This window comes from Piliocolobus tephrosceles, chromosome 15 (assembly GCF_002776525.5).
Source record: "Piliocolobus tephrosceles isolate RC106 chromosome 15, ASM277652v3, whole genome shotgun sequence".
NCBI classification, from domain to species: domain Eukaryota; kingdom Metazoa; phylum Chordata; class Mammalia; order Primates; family Cercopithecidae; genus Piliocolobus; species Piliocolobus tephrosceles.
The window spans coordinates 43,862,106-43,874,576 of NC_045448.1; the positions used below are offsets into that span (position 1 = coordinate 43,862,106).

The following is a 12,471-nucleotide window of genomic DNA, read 5'->3' on the forward strand; positions in this document are numbered from 1 at the left end:
AGGCATAAGGGGTGAAAACATTTAAAACTCTTAGTTCTGGCCGGGCGCGGTGGCTCAAGCCTGTAATCCCAGCACTTTGGGAGGCCGAGATGGGCGGATCACAAGGTCAGGAGATCAAGACCATCCTGGCTAATACGGTGAAACCCCGTCTCTACTAAAGAATACAAAAAACTAGCCGGGCAACGAGGCGGGCACCTGTAGTCCCAGCTACTTGGGAGGCAGAGGCAGGAGAATGGCCTAAACCTGGGAGGCGGAGCTTGCAGTGAGCTGAGATCCGGCCACCGCACTCCAGCCTGGGCGACAGAGCCAGACTCTGTCTCAAAAAAAAAAAAAAAAAAAACTCTTAGTTCTGAAAAATGTAAATATTGATACCATAATTATCTAGGTTGATAACCTATTCTGATAAATTAATCTGATATTTGTTTATCATTTCCTTTGTATTTTGCTTACACATGTAGAGAAACTAAATATTAACATTTTCTAATATTATAATTTATTAGTACATTTTTATAATGTTATCTCTATGTGAAAAGAATACCATGATGTTCTTTTAGCTGGAACTGGAGAATCAGAATCTTCGTTTGATCAACCAAAACCAAACTGAAGAGATAAGAACAATGCAGTCGAAACTACAAGGTACAAATACTTTACTAAGATAGCTTAGTTGGACTTACTTGACTATATAGGCTTTTACTTTTTTTGATGTTTTAAAGATGCAATTATGGATATCATCCAAGAAGCTGTTGTCATAAAATGAAAGAGAATTTCTAAACAAACCAGAACTCCTGCACCCAAGCGAATGTTGGGCCTGAAAGTGGAAGGCAAAAAAGAGATGGAATTGATGATGTCTACCAAAGTGGTCACTACATAGATCAGAAAAACATGACCAAATACTAATTTCACCTCTCTCTATTCTAAAAGGCCTTCCATCGGTACGCTTTTTAGAAACACACTAAGTTCCAGAGAGTCCACCTTGCTAAAAGTACTGTATCGTGACATTAGCCTGGGAGGTCAGACATCATGGATGATGGGTACTAATCTCTAATGGTGAGGACATTTTGCTCCCTCTAAGTGATGTAGTGCTATATCTCCCTGTTTTCTTGAAAGAATACAGGGGACTTTACCACACAACATAGTGAGTTAGAGGTAGTCGTATCAGAGAGACATGTACTCCAAAATTTCAGGAAGACTTGAATTTTGGCCTTAGAGAATAGACCTTTTAATGAGGATTAGAAGAGTCACAGATATCATACATTTGTAGCTGCATTGAAGACTTTGGAGGAAGCTTCTTGGCACCACACATGCCGAACACATTATTGAACTTGGCATTATTTGAGGGCAGCTCTGAGGCACCTCTGTGTTCTTAGATGCCTGAGCTGGTGGTTACTTGCATGCAAATGTCACAACTCAGTTCGTTCATGGATCACCAGTGTTCTAGTCCTTTCCCTATATGGATCTTCTAGATGAGGGTTTGAATCCAGTCAATTAGGAGAATCAATTGATAATCTGCTGATAAACTCAAGAATATCAGTGGTGAGATTGGTCTATTTTAAAAAACATGTATCTCCAAAATTATTTATAACTTTTGACTGGGTCACTGGGCCAGGTGCAGTGGTTCACTCCTGTAATCCCAGCATTTTGGGAGGCCAAGGTGAGAGGACTGCTTGAGGCCAGGAGTTTGAGACCAGCCTGGGCAATATAGTGAGACTTCATTGCTACAAAAAAAATTTTTTTTAATTAGCTGGCCATGGTGGCACACACCTATACTCTCAGCTACGTGGGGGCTTGTTCGGGAGGTGAGGTGGGAAGATCGCTTGAGCCCGGGAGTTTGGGGCTGCAGTAAGCCATGATCATGTCACTGTACTCCAGCCTAAGCAACAAAGAGAGACCCTGTCTCAAAAATAAATAAATAATAATAAAGTCCAAGAGATGAATTAAATTTGTGATTAGGTGCTGACCTAATCACTTCACTAGCTATCTAAATTCTTTCCCATCTCCTCTTTTATTTTTGTCTCCAAAGAAGTGATTAAAGCTCTTTATATTGTGGTTACCATAGACCAAACCTCCCCATCTGCTTTTTTCTCATGACTGAAAGCTAAGATAAGCAGAAGTCATTACAGTTGTCATGGGATGGTTTGCCCCAAGGATGATCCAAGTTTCCTTTGGTTGGTTCGGCAACCAGGACCTCAGTTTCTTTTTCTTCACAATGGCATACTGTGCACATTTTACCAACGCTGAACTGGTATTTGTCAATACTTGACTCTGCAGGAAGCTAGAGCTCTCTAGTTATTTATAATCTGTTTGTGTTTTGTTGTTGCTTAGAACTAACTACTCTTAAAGGGATTAGATATTTTTATTTCTCCAGTTAAAAATACTTTGAACATTCAAAATATATAAAACAGAATTGAAACATTGGGATCTGATACTTGTCATTGAAGGTTCCATGTTATTATACATCAATAAAGATGACCTTTAGGCTTTTTTCCTGGCAGAAAGAGTGATTTGTTCAAGTTTTTATATGCCTTGGTTCTATGTTTAACAAACTTCCATAAAAAATTCAAATCTTAATTTTGATTAATGACGTTGTAGAAGTTCAAGGAAAGAAGTCGTCCACTGTGTCTACACTAAAGCTTTCGGAAGGCCAGCGCCTGAGCAGTTTGACCTTTGGGTGCTTTTTATCTCGAGCAAGGAGTCCTCCTCAAGTAGTAAAATCTGAGGAAATGAGCAAGATATCATCGAAAGAACCTGAGTTCACTGAAGGAAAAGACATGGAAGGTATTTATGGACTATAGGAATTGATTTTGGCATTTTTTAAAAAGGAAAAATCATTTGCTAAGATTAATCCAAATACAGCTTAATTTTTCTTATTTTTTTCCGACAATTTGATATTTTATCAGAATGTTTCTAAAGAGCAATACAGCGTTTAACTTTGTGTGTCTAATTATTTTGTGTTTTCTGAGAGCCTTTGCCAGTGACACATAGGAGAAACTGATTTTTCCTTCTTAATATTTTTTCCTGCTGTAGGTAGAAGGGGAGTATTTAAAATTAAAAAGTTTACAGTCCCACCTACAAGATGCTGTACTTGTTTTAGCTGAGTTTCAGATTAGAACTGTGAATTTCCTATTCATTAGTTATTTAAAATATAAAACATTACCTAATATTACACATGAAATTAAACATTGGCGTAGCAAACTTCTGAAGAAAAAACCCTAGAGGATAAATTAATAACTGCTTTGATTTTCCTTTAATCCGTCAAAGAGGAAAATGTTTTCCTAGATATTTAAACCCTGGTCCTGTATACAGATTTCTACTCTTCTTCTTTTAGTCTTGAAGCACTTCTATCAAAAAGAAGAAAAAATCTCTCTAAATTTTGCTTCGTTGCAGCTGTTGGCTTTGCCACCTCTAGCACAATCTCTTTTGTTGACTTTCCCCACATATTTTAGAGAGACCTGAGTTTTCATCCTCTCTACTTTCAACTCCAAGTTCCTTCCCCCAGAAGAGAAAAAGTATAATGGTACAAGTTGTCTCTATGCTTGGTTATGAAATTCTGAAAATGATACATTTTCCAATCAGAAGGCTCCTTTGCTCCTTGCTTTCATGCCATTACTTACTTTGCTATTCTCTTCTCTCTCTCTCTCTTTTGTTTTTTTTTAGACAGGATCTCACTCTGTCTCCCAGGCTGGAGTACAGTGGCATGATCACAGCTCACTGCAGCCTTGACCTCCCAGACTCAAGCGATCCTTCCACCTCAGCATCCCTAGTAGCCGGGACTACAGATACATGCCACCATGCCCAGTTAATTTTTGTATTTTTTGTAGAGATGGGGTTTCACCATATTGCCCAGGCTGGCCTTGAACTCCTGGCCTCAAGCAGTCTGCCAGCCCTGGCCTCCCAAAGTGCTGGATTTACAGGTGTGAGCCACTGCACCCAGCCTACTTGCACTTTTTTCCCCCCTTTTGAGAAGCCATTTTCATTTCCTTCCCTTTTTCTAACAGTCAAGTACAGCTGAGGTTGCCTGTACTAATGCTCTTGCTCATTTGCAAATTTAACAAACTGCCTAATACCAAATTTTAGAGTTTATTTGTTCAGCCTCTAGTTCCTTAATTATGAAGGTCCTGTCTATGTTTTCATGTTTTCAAAGTTTCTTTTCTACACTTCAGTCTAAAAGTTTAATTCCTTGTTTATGAAGCCAATGGTTCATTCTGTTAATTATGTTGTACATAAAAATAAGCCATATCTAAAGATATTTTTAAAAAGTGTTATTCTTATTATAAAAACACATTTTGTAGTTATGATTAAACCAAAAGTGGAGCAAGGAAGGCTTTTCTGTGTTTAATTTTCTTCACGATTTTGCATATCTCAATGTATTAAAGTTCGGTGCAAGGTTTGTTTCTTAACCTATAGCTTTGTATTTATTATGCTTAAATTTACTTTATTATAATTTAAATATTTAGTTGAAAGAAGGTGTCATTTTCTTTGCTTCTAAAATAGAATTCATGCTGTTCATTTTTTTGGTGATTGCTTTCTTTGATAGTCAAAGTTGCCCTGTTTCACATTTTGCTTCTTTTATTATCTCTCTTTAGACTATTTTAAGTTTTTTTTCCCCCAACATGTTTTTTTTTTTGTAAAAACCAATTTGGAAACTATTATATTGACATATTAGGGCTCTGAGTTCTATATAAAGCTTATAGTTTTCAAAAACTTGTGTTTAAAAAAGACGTAAGACTAACACAGGATAATGTAAATGATTTGTATGAAATTTTTGGTTTATTCCTTTAAAAAAAAAGTAGAGGCAGGGTCTTGCTCTGTCACCCAGGCTGGAGTGCAGTGGCTGATCATAGCTCACTGCAGCCTTCAGCTCCTGGGCTCAAGCAATCATCCTGCCTCAGCCTCAGTGGTGTGTACTACAGGTACACACCACTGCACCCAGCTACTTTCTACAGTGTCAATTTCTACAGTGTAGCTACAAAAAGCTAAATGTACAGAAATATTATATTCTTAAAGGCAGCATGCTGATATGATTTATCCTTTTCTAGAAATGGAAATTCCAGAAAAGTCTATTGATAACCAAGTTCTAGAAAATAACAGAGGCCAGAGAATATTGCATCAAACCCCTTGTGGCTCAGAACAGAATCGGAAAACAAGAACAAGCTTTGCCACAGATGGTGGCATCTCCCAGAATTCTGGGGCTCCAGTGAGTGACTGGAGTTCTGATGAGGAAGATGGGAACAAAGGAAGATCCAAGTCCAGATGTACATCCACCCTCTCCAGTCACACATCTGAGGAAGGGGTCCAGTGTAGCAGGATGGGGAGTGAAATGTATCTGACAGCATCTGATGACAGCAGCTCTATATTTGAGGAAGAGACTTTTGGCATAAAGAGACCAGAACACAAGAAGCTATATTCTTGGCAGCAGGAGGCACAGTGGAAAGCTCTAAATAGTCCTCTCGGAAAGGGAAATTCTGAAGCGAGTAAAAAGGAGCAAGATAGTTCCTCGGATGAACTGAATAAAAAATTTCAATCTCAGAGACTTGATTATTCATCTTCATCGAGTGAGGCCAACACCCCAAGCCCTATTTTGACTCCAGCTTTAATGCCAAAGCATCCTAACTCACTCTCTGGAAAAGGAACACAATTAGTGCCTTCATCACACCTGCCACCCCCAAAGTTAAGGGTTCCTAATGTTTTCAGTATAAGTGTAGCACTAGCCAAAAGGCACTTAAGCCAGCCACAATTAAGCTCCGACAGGATGTTTGGTACAAATAGAAATGCTATAAGCATGATACGACCACTGAGACCTCAGGAAACTGATCTTGATCTAGTTGATGGTGACAGTGCAGAAGTTTTAGAGAATATGGACACGAGTTGTGATGATGGATTATTTTCCTATGACTCCTTGGACTCTCCAAATTCAGATGACCAGGAAAACTGTGACTCAGCAAAGAAGGCGGCGTGCAGCAAACCTCCAACTCCTCCCCTGCACCGTTTTCCTTCTTGGGTAATTATAGCGCCGCACGTAACACATACACAGTAGTCTTTTTCTCAACACTCATTTTTCTTTTTTTTTTTTTTTGAGAAGGAGTCTCACTCTGTTGCCCAAGCTGGAGTGCAGTGGCGCGATCTCAGCTCACTGCAACCTCCACCTCCCGGGTTCAAGTGATTCTCCTGCCTCAGCCTCCTGAGTAGCTGAGACATGCGCTACCACGCCTGGCTAATTTTTGTATTTTTAGTAAAGACAGGGTTTCGCCATGTTGGCCAGGCTGGTCTTGAACTCCTGACCTCAAGTGTTTCTCCTGCCTCGGCCTCCCAAGGTGTCCACACTCATTTTCAGGTTTTACTTTGTCTTTTCTTGTTTCCTTTCAAATCCAGCTTTGTTCTGACATTTTCCAGTTTTTAGACTACAATTTCTTCTCTTCCCTCATTGAGTTCTGAATCAATTGAGAAATAAGATAATGACAAGACAGATGGGAGATCAAGATATTACCTTATTTACTGATAAAACTAATTTTAGAGAATTAGTGGGCAAATGAGCTTTCTAATACTGAACCAAAGATTCACCCATTCCCAGGAAGCCCTGGACCACCACAGGATTCTGCCAGTGAAGTCGTGTCCCTCTAAAACTTACCACCTTGAAAATCAGAACAGATGGTTGTTTTCTGCAGGCAGCTACTTCTCAAGAGAAAGGGGAGAGGAAGCTGCCAGGCTCTGAATGCCCAGTTTCTCCTTCTCAGCTTACCAATCACATTAAGCCACTCTTCCTCTTGGGGAGGGGAAAGTGAGCAGGTAGAGAGGGATCAGCAGTGTTCAATTACTGGAGGTTCCTCTATGTGGAAGAAAACGTTGGGGGTAGGAAAGAAGGGTTCCCCCTAACTGTGATATTTTGGGTGAATTCTAAACCAGGACACTTAACTCTTGTTAGTCATCAGTATTTGAACTTAGTCATTTATTTGATTGGCTTTAAGATAAATTTAATTTTCTTTTTGAGCTTATATAGCTATTAGTTTCCAAAGCATCTTTCTACAGACCTAGAATAGATTAAATCTTCTTCCATTGAAACATTGACCATTAGTAGGATAACACTGCTAGACTGAAAAAAAAAATCCTATATTTGAAATAAAATGAAATGATCTGTTTAATTTTAATTTTAATTTTTTTTTTTTTTGAGGTGGAGTTTCACTCTTGTCTCACAGGCTGGAGTGCAATGGCACCATCTCAGCTCACTGCAACGTCTGCCTCCCAGGTTCAGGCAATTCTCCTGCCTTAGCCTCCCAAGTAGCTGGAACTACAGGTGTTTGCCACCACACCCGGCTGATTTTTTTGTATTTTTAGTAGAGATGGGGTTTTACCATGTTGGCCAGGCTGGTCTTGAACTCCTGACTCCAGGTGATCCACCCACCTCAGCCTCCCAAATAATGGGATTACAGGCGTGAGCCACTGCACCTGGCCTGAAATCATCTGTTTTATAGATTTAAGGTTTTCTTCACATACTGGCATAATTTAACCTTTGACTTCCAGAGAAACATCTGGGTTGCAAGACTTTTTTGGTTTTTGGAGTTGTGTTCTTTTATTATTATATTTTTTATTTTGTGACTGATGCAGTTTTAAGCAAATTAGGGCAGACATGTTTTTCTAATATAAATTCAGACCTTAAGATACATGTGTTCTTATTTGCTTTCAAGAGGACATTTTATTTCAATATCTGCATGAAACCTGTAGTTTATTACTAAATTTCGGATAGCACAGGAAAGGGGAAGTTAATGGCATGTGAATCTCTGGAATTCCAATTATGTTATACTTTAGGCAGCGAGAAATTGAAATCTTGCCTATCTTGTGATGTTGAGATTTTCAGGGATTTAGATTAGGCTTTTTAAGTTCGTTTTATTTGGCAACCCATTCTACTACCTTTTTTTTTTTTTTTTTTCCCCCCCACTCTGTCTTCTCTTACTCTTCTGAAACTATTCAGTCCTGAAAAAGTAGTATTGCTTTTCAAAAGCCTTCCAGCAGACTGGCCAAGTCTGAGATTTTATTTCTGTGTTTGTTAGGTATTTTCAGGTTTCAAGGAAAAGAGATGTATTCTAGTTACCTCAATAAATATAAGTTTATTTTAAGAATTTCTAAGAGTTTATTTTAAGGCATAGCCTATCCTTATTGAACTAGAATACCATGCAAATTACAATAGTCACTCTAGAGGGACAACTTGTGATGAGTCAGCAGTACCTCTGCCAGAAACAAGTGACATCCATTGCCCCTGCTCCCAGTGACTCAGCTTGTCCTCACAGGCCTCCAGTCCCCTCTCTTGAATTCTGCTACTAACTATTTTCCCCCACTCTCCTAGGGCTTCAGACTGCCTCCCGTCTCCTGCCTACTGCCTTATTGTTATATGTCTTTCTGTTGCTGTCTGTGTGTGTGTGTATCTCACACTCAAAGAAACTGCATCTGATTCATTCAGCCAGACACTTTTCAATCTAAAATATCCCTGATAGTCAGAGATTTCATGCCAGTTACCTCTTAGGCCACTGGCTGTGCTGAAGAGGATGACCTTAGTTGCCTACTATTTCCTGGATGGTCAACTGTGTCCGAGTTAGACCCATTACAAAATTCAGGACATGTTGCTGTATGCATTAGGAACCGCCTGTGGTCCCTTTTCTCAAGGGGGCAGGGCTAATAACCTGTCCAGTACCTGTTTCAGAGATTTCTCAGAAGAGAAGAGAAAACAAAATTCTACTTTTGGAACAAGATAATATAAATTCCATTGCAATTCTTATATTCATTTCTTGTTTGACTTTAGGTATTGCTTCTACTTGAGTGAAATGTACATAGATATAGGAAGGCGATAGCATTTAATGCTACTCTGTGTATGACTTCTGACCTCACGCGTTGCCTTTCTTTGTTTAACCATATTCCAGAACAGTAGAATATTAAACGTGGTGTTTATGTGTAATCAATTATCGCGAGTGGTTTCTAGCTTAATGTTATAGCCCTTCATTGTTTTACTCCCCACCGCCAACCATATTCTGGAATGCTAAGGATATTAAAGGTGGTGTTTATGTGTAGTCAGTGATTGTGAAAAAGCTTTCTCTTACTTTTTCTCACGTCTTCAAAAGAATTTATAAAACAAAAATGTGGGAAAAAGATAAATAATGGAATAATTAACAGATGGGGGAAAATCTCTGCAGTACTATTCACAATGGCATATTTTAGTTGGCACCGATGATGGTTTTATAATAATGCTGTACTCTAGTGAATCTTAAATGAAGAACAAATGAAAAACGTGTATTGAACGTAATCTTTTTTTTTTTTTTGGTTTAAATACCCTGTTCAAACTCTCTCTTTTACACTAGGAAAGCAGAATTTATGCTGTAGCCAAATCAGGTATTCGAATGTCTGAGGCCTTCAATATGGAGAATGTTAATAAAAGTAAGTGCTTTCACATGCTGCCACCTGGATGAATCTTGAGGACTTTGTGCTAAGGGATAGTATAATACAAATACATGGTACAGTCACAAAAAGAGAAATACTGTATGATCCCACCTAAAGGAGGTATTTAAAGGGTCAAATTCTTAGAAACAGAAAGTAGAATGGTGGTTACCAGGGGCAGGGTGTGCGTGGAGAAACGAATTTATTGTTTCCTGGGTATAGCGTTTCAGATTTGCAAAATGAAAAAGTTCTATAGGTCTGTTTTACAACAGTGCGAATACACTTAACGTTACTGAACTGTACACTTCAAAATGATTAAGATGGGCCAGGCATGGTGGCTCACGCATGTAATCCCAGCACTTTGGGAGGCCGAGGCAGGCAGATCGTGAGATCAAGACCATCTTGGCTAACACGGTGAAACCCCATCTGTACTAAAAATACTAAAAAATTAGCCGGGCGTGGTGGTGGGTGCCTATAGTCCCAGCTACTTGGGAGACTGAGGCAGGAGAATGGCATGAACCCGGGAGGTGGAGCTTGCAGTGGGCAGAGATAGTGCCACTGCACTCCAGCCTGGGCGACAAAGCAAGACTCTGTCTCAAAAAAAAAAAAAAAAAAAAAAAAAGATTAAGATGGTTAATTTTATGTTCTGTGTTTTTACCACAATAAGAAAAGTTTAGAAAAGTGATTTGTATTGCTATTTCATTTGCTAAGAACTTCCTAAATGTCTAAATTCATTGGAGTAAAGAGTTGTGTAAACTTTCAAAAAATTATTTCTAGGGTTGCTGATTTGTCTTTTAGAATTGAAATTCGTCTTAGTGTAGGGACTCAAATACCCTCAACTCTGATGTGTATTCTTGTACCTGAGAGAGACTAAATCAGAGAAACTGTGGCATTTCAGCTGCTTAAAATGGTAAAAATGTAGCCTTCTATGTCCTTTTTTTGCCAGCATTTAAAACACATTTCCCCTTTCTTTATTTCTTTCAAAAAATTCTTATTGAAACAATGCATGCTCGTTATAAAAAATAAAACCAATCAACAAGAACTGTCTGGAATAAAAAGAAATTTTCCTGTGGTTATTTTTACTACCTCCTCCCTATCCCACCACTAATTCATGTTAGAGGTAACTGTTGATATTCAGTTCCTGTTCAGCTATCTGCAGTTCTTTCCATTCAAGAAATTGTATCTTTTTTTTTTTTTTTTTTTTTTTGAGGCAGCGTTTTACTCTGTCACCCAGGTGGGAGTGGAGTGGTGTGATCATAGCTCACTACAGCCTCGAACTCCTGGGCTCAAGAGATCCTCCTGCCTCAGCCTCCTGGTTAGTTAGGACGACAGGTGCACGCCACCACACCTTGATACTTTTTAAGATTTTTGGTGGAGATGGGGGTCTCACTGTGTTGCCCAGACTGGTCTCAAACTCCTGGCCTTAAGCAATCCTCCTGCCTCAGCCTCTCATGGTAGGATTACAGGTGTGAGCCACTACACTCAGCTAGGAAATTATATTCCAATATTTCAGCATCAGATTTACCTGACAAAGGCTTAAGAACAGTGGTTTTGGTTTTGGTTTTTGTTCAAGACCAAGTCTCGCTCTGTTGCCCGGGCTGGAGTGCAGTGGCATGATCTCAGCTCACTGCAACCTCCCCTTCCTGGGTTCAAGCAATTCTTGTGCCTCAGCCTCCCGAGTAACTGAAATTACAGGTGTATGCCACCATGTTCGGCTGATTTTTATTTTTAGTGGAAACAGGGTTTTGCCATGTTGCCCAGTTTGGCCTCAAACTCCTGGGCTCAAGCGATCCACCGCCTTGGCCTCCCAAAGTCCTGGGATTACAGGTGTGAGCCACCATGCCCCACCAGAACAGTGATTTTGATACCATGCTGGTAATAGGGTTATGAATAGTCAGAGAATATCTTCCTATGTACTGCTCACTGAATTGGTTGGTAAGCAGTTGCCTATACTTAGTTCTGCCCAGCCTGAGCAAAGCATGCATGGAGATTCCAAGGAAATAAAAGCTATGGTTCTTGCTTTCAAAGAGCTTACAGTCTAGTTGGGGAACTAGCACACATGAGGAAATAATGAACCATGTAAAAAAGTGTATAAATAAACCTGTAAATGCCATTATCTATAAAGTAGACTATACAGTTAGTAATCATGTATTAATCCAATTTCTCTTTAAATGGAAATTATACTAATTTGTATTCATAAGAAAAAGACCAATGTGCTAATTAGAAGATTTTTTTTTAATGTTGTTTCCTGTTTTTCTGTTTCAGATTCTGTTGCAGCCCTTTCCTATACCACATCAGGACTTTATACATCTCTGATATACAAGAACATGACCACCCCAGTGTATACAACTTTGAAGGGGGTAACTCACTATTGTTATTGTTAAAACATGTGCTTCTTTTCATGCTGGATCAAGGAAATTGTTAATCCAAGCTCCAGATTCCATTCTTAACATTTTACACAGGCTTTCCCTTTATAGAGAGTTTTACAAGTTCACATTAACATATCATAAAAAAGAAGCAATGGAAAGGTCTGGAGAAGACACTTATCAGAATATTAGAGGTCTGAGCCAGTTTTTACTGTGTCCCATGTGATTGATTCCCCCACCTTCCCATGGCCATGACTTGTTTAAAGGAGACATATTATTAATAATGTAAATGAAAACTTCTAATTTAGGCAGATCTTTGTATCAGTGCCAGAGTACCCCTTCCTTGCTTGAGGTATTAATTAAAAGAAGGATTGTCAGGTATTGACAACCTTATGTTTTCAGGAATCTTTTATAATTGCTAATTAGAATTCAGGGTTTAACAACATGAGTTTGATAACAGCAAAATACATTCCCGAATTCCTTTTAAAAATCATATGCTAGCCGGGTGCGGTGGCTCATGCCTGTAATTCCAGCACTTTGGGAAGCCGAGGCGGGCGCATCACGAGGTCAGGAGTTTGAGACCAGCCTGGCCAACATGGCGAAACCCCATCTCTACTAAAAATATAAAAATTAGCCAGGCGTGGTGGCAGGCATCTGTAATCCCAGCTACTCAGGAGGCTGAGGCAAG

General features: G+C 39.2%; 1 protein-coding gene across 1 annotated transcript in view; it reads left to right on the forward strand.

Annotated features, from left to right (window-relative positions):
• The window catches only part of PLEKHH2 (pleckstrin homology, MyTH4 and FERM domain containing H2), a 130,967-nt gene that overhangs the window by 53,616 nt on the left and 64,880 nt on the right, over positions 1 to 12,471 (forward strand). The window contains exons 6-10 of the mRNA XM_023195719.1: positions 555 to 636; positions 2,590 to 2,775; positions 5,037 to 5,998; positions 9,342 to 9,417; positions 11,683 to 11,777. Of these exons, the coding sequence (XP_023051487.1) occupies positions 555 to 636; positions 2,590 to 2,775; positions 5,037 to 5,998; positions 9,342 to 9,417; positions 11,683 to 11,777 (1,401 nt within the window). The remainder of the gene's footprint in view (positions 1 to 554; positions 637 to 2,589; positions 2,776 to 5,036; positions 5,999 to 9,341; positions 9,418 to 11,682; positions 11,778 to 12,471) is intronic.